Source organism: Falco punctatus, assembly GCF_963210335.1.
Source record: "Falco punctatus genome assembly, chromosome: 2".
Classification (NCBI taxonomy): Eukaryota; Metazoa; Chordata; class Aves; order Falconiformes; family Falconidae; genus Falco; species Falco punctatus.
This window is the reverse complement of record NC_137581.1, coordinates 72,311,770-72,328,398: the sequence shown is the minus strand read 5'-3', so window position 1 is coordinate 72,328,398 and position 16,629 is coordinate 72,311,770. Positions and strand designations below refer to the sequence as shown.

General features: G+C 38.9%; 1 protein-coding gene across 1 annotated transcript in view; it reads left to right on the top strand.

The window, feature by feature from the left end:
* The window catches only part of OCA2 (OCA2 melanosomal transmembrane protein), a 226,847-nt gene that overhangs the window by 93,657 nt on the left and 116,561 nt on the right, over positions 1-16,629 (top strand). The window contains exon 15 of the mRNA XM_080377365.1: positions 4,729-4,861. Within this exon, the coding sequence (XP_080233491.1) occupies positions 4,729-4,861 (133 nt within the window). The remainder of the gene's footprint in view (positions 1-4,728; positions 4,862-16,629) is intronic.

Below are 16,629 nucleotides of genomic sequence, written 5' to 3'. Positions count from 1 at the left end.
TGATTTCAGGTTTTTTCCCATCTCTGCATGTAGTAACCATTAAAGAGTGCAGTACAAAACAAAAAAGGAGGTTTGCCAGTGTCTCAGATAAGCATTATCTTCATCATAACACTGATAGTGTTAGACCATCAGCAATTTCTGGCTCAGGGATGTCATGGGCAGTTCCTCCTGAGACAACATAGATCTCAGTCACTCAGCTAGAAGGGATGTTTAAACCACTGTAGGAATAACAAATTACTCTTGCTCTTCCTATTACTAGTTTTAAGATATTAAGTAAAGGGCATTCTGGCCAGAAGCGCAGTATTTGCTGTTCCCCATGAACTGCTGTGCCTGGCTGTAATTTCTGCTTTCTCCTTGCTCTAAAATGGCAGAATTCTTCTGGAAAACTCTGAATTACTAGAAGTTAATTTCACACCTCCAAAAACAACTAAAAAAATCAGGATGATAGAAAGTTAATATTTTAGGAAAACAGTATGATACTTCCTCCTAATATGAAATTGATATATTTGACTTTGCATTTAAAACTATAAACCAAGAAAAGATGCCCACTCTGTTTCAGTTCTGAATCTGTAGGCAGTGGAACCTTTAGGCTGCTGTCTGGCTAAAACAAAATCTTTATGTTTTCTGTTGACTGGGGAATGAGAGGAATTTAACACAATCAGCATAGCCTCAAGTAAGGGTTGTTTGAAGCATATATTGTATTTAGCTGATGGATTGAAATCTCCTGGTATAAAAGTATTTCTTGCCTATTGTGCATGTCAATTCTATTTCAGTCTATTGTGCAGGAAAAATAAAATCTTTATGAAAATGACATTTTGTTGTATGCATCAGACACGTAGAGCACTTTAATGTGTTTTTACAATGCTGAATCCTGGCCCCAGCAGCACAGAGGACTCGGGAGGCATACAATGTGTTATCCACAGCCACAAAGGGTATGAATGTAGGCTCTGTGGAGATGTTGCATGGCCTTTCTAGGGTGTGGGAGAAGGAGCAGGAGCAACTGCGCCACCATCTTGGTATCCTCTGCTGCATCTGTGGTATCTGAGGTACAACCCGTTAGCCTCTTAAGTTCTCCAGAGGCTGCTAGTTGACTACTAGCTACCTGACAGTGTCTGGTGTGAAATCTGCCTTCTCCTTCACTGAAAGCATATTCTGTGTGCTGCAGAAAGGCTGGTGTGAAGCACTCAGCCCAAAGCATCAGGGTGGTCTCTTCGCCGTGAGCTCTTCTGGTATCAGCCATAAGAAGGAGTGCACTTCACAGTCCTCAGCCTCCTCATGGCTACTGGGTACTAGTTGTCCAAGGCTAGTGATCACCAGAATCCAGTTTCACTCACCGGTTCTTGTGGATCAATGCAAGGAGGTAATAAGGACGAAACCTGGAAACAAAGGATGGGAAGAGACTTGAATCCAGCCTTGCACTATCACGGGCAGTACTGTCACACAAGGTCTTTTCTGAAATAAGCACATTCCATGTTAGAAAACAATTTGTTTCAGCTGAATTGAAAAGCTGTTCCGCAGTAGCAGCAGAGCAGCATGTTTTCTTTTCCCCCGGGGGTCTCAGGGATAAGAAAGATCAATGAAGTGATGTTAGGAAGTTTAACAAAATCCTGAATCTTGGTCCAGCTACTCTCTTTGAAAAGTTTGGGTAAGCTCCTGGATAGGATCCCCCAAAATCTAGTAGACATTATTTTTGCTTTTGTGATGATGTCTGCTAATCACTTTTAAAGGCTCATTGATGCCAGCTGTTATGTCATGAAGCTGTGTTAATTCAGGTTTATAAATTTATTTTTTAAGAGTATTGTGATCTCCATCTTGTTTCAATTCCTTTCAACTGTCAGCTAGACCTGAGGTCACCTTCTTAACCTCAGCATTTTAGTTTGCCTTCTAGGCTGATGTGATTTTCCTTTTCATAGAGAAATTAATTTTGCGGGTTTCAAGTAACACATTTCTTGTGCTATATGCTTTGTTTGAGAAGCTTCTGCATTGTGGCATTTCAGTAACAAAGCACAAATATTTTGCTCTGAAATTAGTGTGATATTCAAAATATAAAGGCAAGTGACTTTGTAAATATTTAAACTCGAGAGTTTCCAAGGGTCCTTTGGGTTGCTGTTTCTCTTTTTTATTTCCCACATTAGCAATTATCTTTATGCCTGAGTATCTCTGCAGAGAATTTCTGCTGGCATACTCTGCCTTGTAGCTGGCATTCTTCTTTGTGACGTGGGCACATTGCTGCCAGCCTAAGAAAAGCTTCATCTCCACTGCTTTTTGTAAGACTAGGTTGAGTGCAAAAGCAATTTTCCTGGTTCTGGTAATTCTGGTTTGAATATATTTGGACCATCTTTAATTACTTTATTGCTCCTCAACCAGCTGTTTCCCAGTCATTTTGTTTTTCAGAGGATAATTTTTTTTCCAGTCAGACTTAGGCATTGCTGTTTCGGTTGGTGCAGCTTCGGTGTTTTTACAGCTTAATTCCTTTCAGTTTCCTACATAACCTGAGGCCATTTTAGAGACCATAAAAGCTGAATACTTATTTTGCATACTTCCTGAACTGTTTAATGGCCCATTGTCAATACTTGAGAAATTTCCAAATCAAGGCTAGTTCACCGTGCTTTTAAGGATTCTGATTTTTTCTGGCCAAAATTTTCTGATTTTCCATTTTGGCTATAATCCCAGAGGCAATCCATGTATAAATTAGATTTATTGTCAATTTTAAATGGCTGAAATTAAGGAAATACACATAGGAGATATGGAATTTATATACTTTGGAGGCAGATCTTAAAAACATTGAGCCTTTGCAGAATTTCAATTATTTCTTTTCACATAGCTATTTGTAAATTTCCTAGAGTTATGAAATAGATTTCATCCCTCATAGAAATGTCTCCTGTATCTCTGAATCTTGACTTGATGCCCAGAGGCCAATCTTTATTTATAAAAATTGACTTGTAAAGCCTGTCTTGCAGAGATGTCAGACATTTGACTGGCTGACCTATTATGTAGGCAGACTGAATGAAGGTATATTATTTTCCTTTATGGTGTCATGTTTTTATGTTCAATTCTTAAAATAATCTTATTCCAATTCTTGAAGAGGCTTCTTTCCACTTTTATTAAAGAAATGGAAGTAGCTGAGTTGTAATGAAAGGCCAGTGAATGAACAGGTATACAGTTTCACCTTTTAGTGGCTGGAGAGTAGATGAGGCAAGGAATCTGCTATTAAATAGCAACTAAGAATTATTTTCTTTAGCTCATGAAACTGAAACCTGTATTTTTGCTAGGATCAAATTCTAATCCTAAGTCTGCATATTTATGTTTTGAGATTTATTTAACTCTCTGTAAACTATAGATTTTTTGCAAAAGAGCACTAATCTTACTAATCTTTATCTGGCTACGAAAGTTCTTTATGACTTTAATCAGTTTCTTGTGCTGTGTGTCTTTTTATTATGCCCTGTGGTGCAATAGAGAAACATTATTTTCCTTTTTTGAACCAGAGACATTTCAGCTGGGACATTTCCACATAAACTCTTTTGGTAGGAGGCAACACAGAACATACATTTAAGGTCGTAAGTCCCTGATAGTCTTAACACACAGAAGGTAATATCAGCTGATTCTACATGGGAAGCTGTTTTTAATATGCATTTGCACTATAGGAGGGTCTACAGGTAGCACACGGATATTTAGTAAAAGGCAAGTCACCATAGGGACATAGAGGTGTGGCACAGTGAGATTCCATGACTTTCTAGAATCTCTGGGAAATCAGCAGGTGCTCTGAAAATTCAGTTTAGACAACCTGAGCTATCCACAGCTTGGACCATGCTTTCTTCCAACTGTCACAGAGCTGCTCTTCTGGGATCACCGGTTCAGACAACTTCTAATATGTGAATATATGACAGTTCCTTGCTACCAGAGTCCTTAAATGTGACCCCCCTTGGAAATTCATCGAAAACTTCTTTTGGACAAGCTAGTCATGACTACTTCAGAAAATTCCAGCCCAAAGGCTAACCCTGACCCATTACAGTGTTTGTAATATGGAATTGTGGAATAATTCAGTTGAAGGGGGCCATGGAGGTCATCTAGTCCAACATTCTACTTAAAGCATGGCTAAGTTCAAAGTTTTAGGGCGGGTTGCCACTATCCATTCTCATTGCTTAAAACAGTACCTTTTTAATTCTACCTAACCTTTTCATGAACCCCTTCATTAAATTGTTTTGTTATGCAAAACGTAAAGAAATGTGTCCATTTATTAATGAGGCAGAAAAATTATCAGAGTATCAATGTATAATATTTTTATTGTAGAAGAGTATTCATGAATTTTGATGAAATTCTGGTTCACATAAAATGACTGTAAAAATTCATGTTCAAATCAGTTTAAAAGAAAAGCTGGTTGTTAAAATTTAACTATTTCTGTGATCCAGTATGGTTTAAAATGAATTTGCAGTTATTTAAGTGACTCAGTTTGCAATTGTTTTTTTTTTTTTTCCTATCTGTGTCAGGAACATGAAATGTATTCAAGAATAACTCATAATTATATTTTTTAGTTCTCCAAATTAAATTGTAATGTGGCTCATCACCTTGAAACAGATGAAATGCAGCATAAACTGTACTTGAAACTTACTTTATTGCTTTATATTTATTATTGTTTGCTATAGTACATACAGTTGAATACTTTTCCCTGTAGGTAATACAGAAAAATAACTGTTTTTTTTTAATGTAGGCTTTAATTTTTATTTCCAGGGATTGGATTTTGCAGCCTTCACAGGGCATATGTTTGTTGGCATCTGCCTTGTTGTTCTGGTCTCCTTTCCTTTTCTTAGACTTCTTTACTGGAACAAAAAACTTTACAATAAAGAGCCGAGCGAGATTGTTGGTAAGTATGAATGTGAGAACATTTTTATTATCGCTACATTGAATATATGCTAAATAGAAACAGAATAGTGCTTACAACAAGGTTGTCCTCAGACAGAAGGGCCCATTCTCCTTCAGTCTGTGAACATTAATTTTTTAACTAATAATCTAGATTTTATTTTTAATTGTGTTATTTTCTGACTTTTAGAAATTGATGTTTTTCCAGTGCTAAGGTGGATATGAATTATGAAATATTCTCCAAAATTTATATTGATATTTTGCATCATTTATAACCATAGGCTTGAATATGAGGCTTGAATATGAGGTGTTCTGTATAGCAACAGAAAACATCTGCTCAAGGTACCGAGTTCACAGCCTAGCTTTAGAAATATCCCAGGTTTCGCTTATGACAGGCAGAGTGCACTGTGCATTCCCTCACTGCTGATTTTCTTCCACTTTTTTTTTTTTTTTTTTTTTTTTTTCAGTAATCCTTTCCTGGCCTGTGGTCAGCGAAGAGCACTTCATCAAAAGTAGAACTTTCCAGGTTCTTTCCAGCTTGCCTCTGTGGCTCTTCCAACCCTAAATTTCCCAAGTGTATAATTTCTATAAATCAGTAGGACTAAATCTATATATTTTTTAGGTTGCTCACTGCAGCAGTCTCTAGAAGTCTTGGGTAAAGCTATTTCGATGGCTGTTGACTATGTCAGTCCCTTTTTGTCTTCATGCTTTTATGCCTTTCTATTCTGTCATTTTGAAGTTTTCATCATTGTTCTCAGGCTTCTGCTTCAGTGGTGAAACTTAATAACCCCCAAACGTTACAATTGCTTTATGAGGTAAGAAATAATTCACTAAGTATCATTTCTTAGCAAGCTTTGTACAAAGATAGTTGAGTGTAACTGTTTCTTCCCTGGGAATGATGTTTTCTTCACTTTTGGCTGCAGAAGACTTTTAAGATCCAGGCATCCACAGACCATGCAGTGGATGGTTTAATGTGCTGTACAACATCTCCGAACCTGCCTATGTGGGGTCTGTTTAGCATGGGGAGGAGAATTTCTCATATGGTTCTTATAAGTTGGCTCCATTTGTAATCTGTGGAGAAAGACAAGCCCTTCTAAAGACTAATGTAGCTGTCTACAATAGAACAGATACATTGCAGTGCCCCAGCGTTTACCTGTCTCTTGAATACGAGGGGAGTCCAAGGTAACTAACTTGGTGGTGGAGATCTTCATGATAGGTAACTAATTTAGGCAAAATGAGTGCCACTTTTGGTGACTTGCCTTGTTCCAGGGAAAATTAGCTTTAGGAGGAGGATTTTATTAAAAAGAAGTGGGAGTCCTCTCTTCAGTGGATAGCACTGTGTTTCTTGAATCCCATCTGATAGAAAGGTCAGAGAACAGACTTTACTGCTTAGGAAGTTGGCTCTTGTGCAGACACTTGGTTTTGAGGGACTGCGGCACCCATTCAGCACAAGGCATGCTCAGCCTACCTGTTCATAGCTCTAGGGGCCACAGTATTTTCCAATATTAAGAACCAAAGCATTTTTTAGGTGTTCTAGAGATGTTACTACTTAAGTGTTTTCACAGAGAACTAAGGAGAATTTTCCTTCTATGTATTTGCTTTGTATGAGATATGCATTTTCATTATTGTGCCATTGTAAAAGACCTGAAGCTTTCTGCACTGTTAAAGATTTGGTCCTGAGAACAAGAGAAATAATATACTTGGTCCCTAAGATGCCTAGATATTTCCCTGTGACACTGCAAAGTAAGATTTTTTCAGAAAGCCATCAAGGATCTTCCTTTCCTATCTTCTTGTATCAGGGAAGGTGCTGCAAGAAGTCTTCCTTTACCTGGTAAATAAATCTATTAAATATATACTTCTCAGTCAAAGAGAGAAAAGATTTAGTTTAGAAATAGGACACTTCTGGCTCACCTCAGCTTTTACACTGTATCAGTTTCCATTCAAATAGCTAGAATTTTACCTGGGTGCCAGGAATGTCAGAGAAATAACAGAGAATGCTGGAGAAAGTAAGTCACTGAAAATTGGCAGTGCTAACATGCTGAAAGGGATGATCTCCTTTCCTAGCCATAGGCGTGCCATAAATATGTCAATTAATGTTCTTGACTTTTGTATTCTGGGAAGGCATCATTACCTAAAATAAATATCCATAAAAACTTAATAATAAGCATTGCAAACTGTGTATTATGGCTGAATGACCTTCCTACTTGTCTGGTCAAAGCTAGCACTGTGAAGAGGGGTGAAAAAGCTACGAGATATACAATATCCACTCTCAAGTTGCTCCCAGTAGAGTATTGAAATGCATAATTTGAACAGGTGGGAAGTTGGCTCACATTCCTATTGCTCCTTCTCTTTGAACTGGTGGATGCAAAGCTGGACATGAGCCAGCAGTGTGCGCTCACAGCCCATAATGCCAACTGTATCATGGGGTGAATAAAAAGAATGTGGCTGACAGGTTGAGGGAGGTGATTCTGCCCCTCTGCTCTGCTCTGGTGAGACCCCACCTGCAGTGCTGTGTTCAGCTCTGGGGCCCCCAACACAAGAAAGGCATGGATCTGTTGGAATGGGTCCAGAGGAGGGCCACAAAAATATTGAGAGGGCTGGAGCACCTGCCCTGTGAGGAAAGGTGGAGAGAGTTGGGGTTGTTCAGCCTGGAGAAAGAAGGTGCTTAGGAAATCTTATTGTGACCTTTCAGTACTTAAAATGGGCTTATAAGAAAGACGGGGACAGACTTTTTAGTTTTTTAATAGGGTCTGTAGTAACAGAACAAGAGCTGTTTTTAAACTGAAAGAGGGTAGATTCAGACTAGATATAAGGATAAGGGTGGTGAAACACTGGAGCAGGTTGCCCAGGGAGGTGGTAGGTGCCCCATCCCTAGAAACATTCAAAGTCAGGTTGGATGGGGCTCTGATTAGCCTGGTTTAGCTGAAGATGTCCCTGCTCATTGTAAAAGAGTTGGACTAGATGGCCTTTAAAGGTCCCTTCTAACCCAAACCATTCTATGATTCTATATCAAAATGCTAAATATAGAGCAAGTTCGTACCTGTTCTACGCAGGGTTCAAGAATGAGAAACCTTTGTGGAAGAGATCAGCTCTGGGAAAGGAATTATCTTTTTGCTGGGGAGGAAAGGAACCTTTGCAGCCTCCCAGATAAACGCCTTTGTATGCATCGTTATAAAAAATTATTACTTTTCTTTGTTGCCTGAAATAGTTTATTAAATCTTTGGTATTCAGCATTTTTCTGTAACTTCCCAACTTTCTTATTTAAAAAGAATTAATTCACTTTTATTAATTTCCTATTTTCTAATAAAAGTCATACCTTCATAGACATTTCCATGAATAACTAGAGTTATTATATACTTAAATTATCTTTAAAAATGCCAACATGCAAGGTGTCTTGAGAGAAATAGTATCTAAAGTCAAGAAATTAATTCTGTTGACTGTGAGCAATTTTGATCCTGACATAAGAGCATTATTTTATGAATATATGTTTTAGAAAATAGAATTGTTATTTTTTCCTTCAAGCTATAAACTTCTAAAGCATATGTTTTGGATTTTTAAGAAATCAAGTATGCATAACAGGGTTTTTTTAATTTGAATAGACCAATTTATTCACTAACATAGTATTTTTGCCAGTGAAAGACTGCACTAGTGAAACACTGGCTAGCATATTTCCCTCAGTTCATGTCTCGGTAATCTTTGTTACTTGCAGCTTATCGTGTTCAGGTATAGCAGTCTCCTAATCGGTACACCATGTATTCTTATAAGGAGCTGCTCCACCATTGCTGCAAAGCCGATCAGTAACTGTTCAATTAAAGCAAAGGCTGAAGCGCTACTCTATGTATTGAAATTTTCTGTGAAAGGGAAAGTGGCCAGCACAGCTCCATTAGGAGGTAGCTGTTGTGGTCTGGATTTGCAGAATGTACTCTAAGATGCTTTTAGGGGTCCTTCCATCTCATGTTGCAACAATTCTGTGATAACTTCAAATGGCTTGTTTGAAGCAGCTGTTTTAATCAACTAAATACCAGCCTTCCCTCACCCTGCCCCTAATTAGCAATTAAACAAGATATGTGAGACTTAATTGGTATATTATTTTCCCCAGATTTTTCTACCCTGTATGCCATGTGTTTTAAGGTATTTTTTTCCTGTTGCTTTGGGCTACACAGATTGTTGAGAATGGAGAAGTACTAATTTTAAGAACAGACAATGCTGTTATTCTGAAGACACATTGGCAGATTAATTTCAGTGCTGTGTGTTACCAGTGGCTTTCAATTGTTCACTTTCAGACTGAGCTGCAGCACCTGTGCAGCAGAAAAAAACCACATGTTCTTTCCCCAGGAGCCACTGTCTACATGCTGTGGCTTGAAGCGAGGCATATTACAAAAGAAAAAAGAATCTGAAGAACTAAGTCATGAGAGAGAAAATCAAATGCTTTTTCAAGAATGGATGGATATTTTGAGGACTCTTTTGAGTGTGACTTTCAGCTGATAAACCTGCACCTTGTTCTGTGTGATGCAGAAAAAACCGCTAGGTTTAGGCTAGCAAGCTGAGAAAGTTTTAAAAGTGTATATACAGTTTCCCAATATAATATGTAAGGGGAAATAATAATATATGAGTGAAAGAGGAATTAATCTTGCTGTCGTCGTTCTGTCCCAACCCAGCACATCCTCCCCCCCAACTTGAAGGCATACTTTTTACTTCCCTTAAGGGTTTACAATACATTATTTAGTCCCTGGGAAACATGGCAATACACTATTGTGTCTCAGCTATTGAGCTGTGGAGATGTTGACCTCAGCATTTGTGAAGGTCACTGTCCCCAGGACAGTGGGTGGCATATGGTCTAGTGACAAGTGTTATTATTGACATTTTTTACAAAGAGGAGAGCTTTGTCTTAGCACAACAGCTTATTTGGCACCAGTTTCCCATTTCTCCTGTGTTGCTTGCTCCAGTTTCTGGTAATTTCACTGGCTGAAAGCGAGACCCACTGTTGAAGCAGAAGTGGTGATGCCAAGAGAGGGGGGAGTGCCTTTTTCCTTCTGGTATGGCTCACTGTCTGCAGCAGAGAAAATACTGCTATGGTGGTATTTAAAGTATGTAAAGTTGACAACAGAAGGAGTTTTCTAATTAATCATAGTCATGTGTAAAGTGTTTAACATGTGAAAAACATGGTGCTGTTTCCCACAACGTGAAATGTGGTAACCAGATGAGTGAGCAAATCTGTTTCTTTCTTCCATGTGCAGCTTTACAGTTGCTTCCTAAGAGAAGAAAAAGGAAAGGAGGAGAGAAAAGAGGTACAAAACCAGCAGTGAAAAGGTAGAAAGTCTCGAAGAAGTAGGGGATGATAACTGAGGGTTGTCACACATGTGTAACTGTTAGGACTGTGCTTGCCTGCAAGATGTCCAGGCACTCACTGTTCCTGGACGTAGAGTACGTACTACTCACGTCAGGCCTCATTTTGCATGAAATTGTGCAAAGAATGGCAGAGTTAAGTAAGAAAGAGAGAAAACAAGGTGAAACTGAGAAAGTTGTTTAGCACTTAATGTGGTGAGTTTTGCCCTCTGTGTCCCATAGTGACTACAGATGTCTGCCACGGTACTTTGTGTTGTGCACAATTGACCAAGTGCAGACATCACCAGTTGTAACTGTAGCTGAACAGAAGGTATCACTCAGTGCTGTCATTATTATTTTGTCCACGTGAACCCCCTTGCCTGTCGCAGCCCTGAGATGCCTGCCTGGGGGAACGGTTCCCACGCCAGGTGGCTGTGGTTAAAGGGTTAACAGCTTGGCTGTTTTCTCGGGGCATGGATGCCCAGGTGGCCTCTGCAGCCTCTGAACAGTGGTGCATGCCCTCCTGCCACACCCTGCAGTGTGATGTATGACCCTTCGGTTTAATGCTGGGGAAGAACTACTGTGACGTCTTGCGAGACAACCCCAATGCTGTCTCAGACAATTTGAATTGAAAAAAGCCCCCACAAAATAGTAATCATGTCCAGGGCCACAAAGACACTGCAGAGTCAGGTGTTACGTAGCACCGATACAGATACGTGTGCTGCTCAGGGTCAGAGAACTTAGTCCTATTTTAGTAACATATTTGTAACTGTAGGAACCATTTCTTGCTAGAATCAGTGAGAGGTCACCTAGCTGGATTAAGTACACTGACAAATCTCAATCCTGCAGTGCACCTGTACCTATGTAGGTACTTTACTAACTGCCAATAAAGCATTATTGGTATTTTAATGTAACGTTGAAAGTAGTGGGCTGTCCTTGCTTGAAACCTGGTTCAGGTGAGGAAACCAGCAGGCAGATTACGCAGAGAATAATGTCCAAACAAAGAAATATGTCAAGATATTTTCAAGCATTCAACTCCAAGCTCAATCCGGATGGCAGTTCTGCAATATGCATTGCACTCTACTGTCCTCACCCATTCATGGGAATGTATGGGAAGCATTTTTAAATCTTGGAGAACAATGTGGAACATAAATTTATTTATTTTTCTTTTTTTTCTCTGCAATCCAGTTGTATATATTAACAATGAATAGTTAACATTTTAACTCTCCTACTGTAGATGATAACATGCTAAACTAAAAGACACAGATTTCTTACGAATTATCTTGGGATCTAAGCTCATACCTTTCTGGTACATATTGTGTCTTTTATTTTAAAAAACTGGAAGACTTTCATTCTCAAAGAACTAGGTAGTTTTATGGCCTCTGCAGACTTTGTGTGTACTTGGTTTTGGCTAATATATCAAGATCCACCAGGGTCATGATTTTATGTTTGAAAATATTTTAAAAATAAGAATTTTATTATTTGCACCTTCAATAGGTCTTCTAGTGATTAGGAATGAAAATACGTGTAGTTATTTACACAGATACAAGATTTTTATATTTTTAAACATTTTGATCATTTTGTGTTTAAAAACCTGTATAGGTTCTTTGTACTGCTTTAGAGTTGATGGAGTATTCTCCTTGGAAAGAGGAAAACAGTGATCTGTCTTTTCTTCTTTTCAGATGATAAAAATAGTATTCTGACATAGCAGAATAAGGGAAAAAATGACAATCATATTATTTGCTTAGTGCATTGATAATGTAGCCATCAAGAGAAGGCAGCTATAATATTACTTTACCTGCCTTAAGCAGAAAGAAAGTATAATACAGTGGCATTTTGAATTAATAAAGCAGCACTTCACAATTTATGATATACATTTTTAGTGGAAGGAATTAGTACAGAAAAATCACTGATGAGAGGTAAAAACGTAGGAAGTGATACTTCCTGTTTCTTTTACAGCACTTGCCCTCCTTGATTTCTGTATATATACCACAACCGTGAAATGATTGTACAGCTCTAAACTGGTTGGCAAGACTTGGCCTTTTCTTTAACAGTGTTTTGGTGTAGCTATGACAATTTTTTTCACTTTACTCTGATAACTGTGAAGCTCATAAGATCTTCCTGATATACAGAGCTTAAGAGAACAATTTAGGTTAATTTAACACATGCTCTCTGTTTGCTGCAGAGAACTTTCACTGTGATGATATTTCAAATAAAAGTGACAGATTTTTAGATTATTCCTGCCAGTTTTATTTATCAAAATGACCTGAACTTATTAGTTACCATTATTACATTTAAATGAGATGCTAGAAGATGTGGTGAGTCTGGAGTGTGCTTTCTTGTTTTGCTCTTCATTTTGTCCTGCTAAAAACATTAAATGAGGCATTATCTTCTGGATTATGAGAGTTGTCCTCTTGAGGCTGTATATTTTCATGATTCTTTTTTCCTTAGTAAGAGTTGGTAAATACCATCTTTAAGTGTTTGCTTGCAGCACTGTTTATCGGTAGGGTTTTTTCCCCTCTTTTTTTCCTGGTATTGAAAGAACCTCAGCAGTAGTTATGTTTGATGCAAAATGTTTTATGATTGGAATGTATCTATTCACTTTTGAGCAGAGGATAGTGAACAGAACAGAGATAATTTAATTGTGAGACTTGCACTTCAATGGAAAACACTGGCTAAATTGGTTTTCATTGGTAAGTCTGGCAGTCTGAGTTAAAACTTCTTGACAGCGAGTAAACAGACATCATTTTTCTAGATTTCAAACCTGATGAAAGTTTTCTGAAACACTTCCCATCACCCTGTGCCTTCTCAGTGGAATACAGTGATAACGAGCACACATGAAACCTAAATATACTCAGATTCCTGCTTTTAAAAGATGGGGAATTGCAGGAGAGGAAACTAAGGGGCCAACTCACAAGGACTAAAATAACTTTGTGGCTCTAACTCTCACTTACCCAAAGATGAGAAGAGAGCCCCATATCACCTGAGAAAGATCTGCTCCATCACTCAGGGGCAAACCAACTGAAGAGTAATGTATGTCTTTATCAATCGTGCTGAAATGTTATGAGACCTAACCCTCTTTAATATCTATAGATTACTCCATCTGAGTGTTATGTGACCATCTCAGAGGTATTAAATTGTCTATTCCCTTAAGAAATTCTTTACTGTAAGGGTGGTAAGACACTGGAACAGGTTGCTCAGTTGTGGATGCCCCGTCCCTGGAAGTGTTCAAGGCCACATTGGATGGGGCTTTGAGCAGCCTGGTCTAGTGGAAGGTGTCCCTGCCCATGGCAGGGGGGCTGGATCTAGATGGTCTTTAAGGTCCCTTCCAACCTGAACCATTCTATGATTCTATAAAATGCAGGGGTAGGCTTGTAGTGTTGTAGATTCTTTCAGTAGCTAAAATTACAGGGGAAGACCCAAAGCACAGTGAGGAAAAATTCCAGTTCCATTTTGAAGGAGAAGAGCATTGCTGTTTTGCAGCTTTCTGAACAGCCTAACTCCTGGGGCTACTCCAGAAGGCAGCTCCTGGGAGGTGACATAGGTGTGTGGCACCCTCTGAGCTTTGCAGTTTTCTGCCTGGCCTCCAGCTGCTTTGCTGTAGGGATGAGAATGTCCTGTAAATCCTGTGCCATGGATGCAATCCCATGCTGGGCAGCTGAACTGGTGTTAGGTGCCTCGGAGACCAAATGGGGCTCCAGCTGTGAGACTTTGCATTGAATGGCTTATATGAATGCTCTGTACTGTTTTATGCAGCATCGTGCAGATTTCTTAGAGTCCTTTGCAAGTGTTTAGCTGAATAAGGAAAAGTGTGTTTTGTTGTTAAGACCTTGCAATGGTTATCGCTTTATCCACTATTATTACCTTTATCCACTATTGATACATTAGTCTACTCAATAGAACATTTCAGTCAATTTTTTCCCCCAAGAATTAGAGCATTATGCTTGTGTCCTGTTGAGGGGTGCTGCTTCTAGGAGAGAGGCATGAGTTGTTGAGCTGGAATATCCCTCGAGGATAATTCTTTCTACACTTGGGTTTCACCTTTCTGACTTAGTTTCTGTGCTTTTAAAATGGAGATGACACTTAGTTACCATCTAATAATGCTTAGAGGATTAATTACATAACGGCAGGGATTTAAAAAATTACTAAAAGTTACAGATATTATTACTACAATAAACTATAATTCATGGTACTTAATTTGGTGTTCAGTTAACATTTAAACAGAAGTATTCTTGTTCCAAGAAGTTAGCAAAGAAAAATACTTGCTTTACTTAAAATACTTAAACTACAATAGGATGTGGAGACACACACACTCACACCCCCCACATCCCCCATTCAGAGGAACATCCTTTGCATGTTGTTAGTCATAGCCCAGCGTGCAGACTCGTGTTGCTTGCAAAAAGTAGTAAATGTATTTAGTGCACTTGCAAGTTAAAAATTGCCGTTTTATAATTTGTAACATCTCATCAAGGTTGGCCATGCTTTCCTGAGTATCTTCAATTAACAGGACTGGCCTTTTCAGATTCTGAGACTGTGAATTAATTACACTCAGTTTTTGAGGATTTCTTTGTTATTGGCAGTCAAGTGGGAGGGAATGTGTGATTAATCTAAGTGAAAAATCAAGCTGACTATTAATTATCAGATTGCAGATTGAATATGCATTTTTAAATGAAACTTAATTTTTTCTAAAATACAGAAAATGTTTTCTAAAATGTCACAGCTCAGGTCAGTAGCTGGAAGCCCATTAAATTCAGCAGGTCCAGGATGTCTTCTCTGTGATCTCCATGGCAAAGTATGATAAATAACAAAACCAGAACAATTAGCAGCATAGGTTTACATGTTTGCAGATCCTAGAACTAAGACAAAAGTTAGTCTTTTCTTGTTGGAAATGGACCTTCTAGGGGGGAAAAAAAGAAAAAGAAAAAAAGAAAAAAGATTTTTTTGGTGAAATAATAGTGCTAGGAATATTGCTGTGGTGCCTTGTGGGCTGTATGAAAGTACTATTGTGGTGGGTTGACCTTGCCTGGATGCCAGGTGCCCATGAAGCTGCTCTATCACTCTCCTCCTCAAAAGAACAGGGAGGAGGAAAATAAGATTAAAAAAAACTTGTGGGTCATGATAAAAGCAGTTTAATAAAGCAGTAGCAAAGGTTGTGCTTGCAGAAGCAAAGGGAAACAAAAGATTTATTCTCTACTTCCCATCAGCACGCGATGCTTGACCACTTCCCAGGAAGCAGGGCTTCAGCATGCATAGCGGTTGCTCCAGAAGACGAAATGTTGTAAATAACAAATGTCCCCACCTTCTCCTCCTTTCTCTGAGCTTTTATATCTAAGCAGATGTCATATGGTATGGAATATCCCATTGGTCACTTTGGGTCAGCTGTCCTGGCTGTGTCCCAAGATCTTACCCACCCCAGCCAACTGGTGAGGAGGGAATGGAGAGACAGCCTGGGTGCTGTGCCAGTACTGCTCAGCAAAAGCCCAAACACTGGTGTGTTATCGACACCTTTCTAGCTACAAATACAAAGCACAACACTATGAGGGCTGCTGTGGGGCTCAGCCAGACCCAATACAGCCATGTTCACAAAGATTTTAGTATCATGATGGGCTGAATTCCCTGACTGAGCTGCAGCTCTTCTTCCTTCTTTTACTGCAGATCACTGCATACTAAACTTCACTTAGCTTCTATCACTTCAACTACTGCTACTACAGTTGCAGTTAAATGTTAATATAACTGCTTTAATGATAAACTGCTGTGAAAGGTACATGCCACACACATATATCATTTCAATTATTGGCAATAGACCTAGCAGCATTAGGATAAATTGGATAGCAGGCCGATCCACCATAAAGTTAATTCTGTGAAAACCCTGCAGATGGGGTTTTGTTGGATGAGTGAGTGGAGTGTGCTCACCCTGGTGTAACATGACCATTAGATCCCATCTGAGGAGGGAGCAGGAACTTATGAATGCAGGGAAATGGGTTGTGAGGCCTCCCCATTCAGGGGCAGAGAAATACTGCCCTTATGTTGCCTTAGCCATAATTTCAAAGTGATTGACAAGACCCTGCAGTTGCAATAAGCCCTTGTCCATGTGTAATATAGTATGTCATAAAATATCAGATGTTCCCAAATCCTAGGGATTGCTGCCTAAATGGATTTGCACACCTGAAATGGGAGAAGTATAGAAAGGCCCAAAGGCTTTCGGCCATGTTCAGTGTTCTCACTGACCTCAGGGTCCTGCATTATATTTCCTTCAAAACAAAAACTACTGCTAATATGTGTGTATGGCCTAACACCACAATGGGGTATTACAGTAAGAGTACCCTGAAAGAGAAATAGAAGAAACATTCTGTAGGATGACCTAGAAAACTTCTTCACATTTTTTTTCTGCAACAGGTGTCGCAGTTTAAAAGATGTATCGACTGTTCTGTTTCTCAAAAGACATTT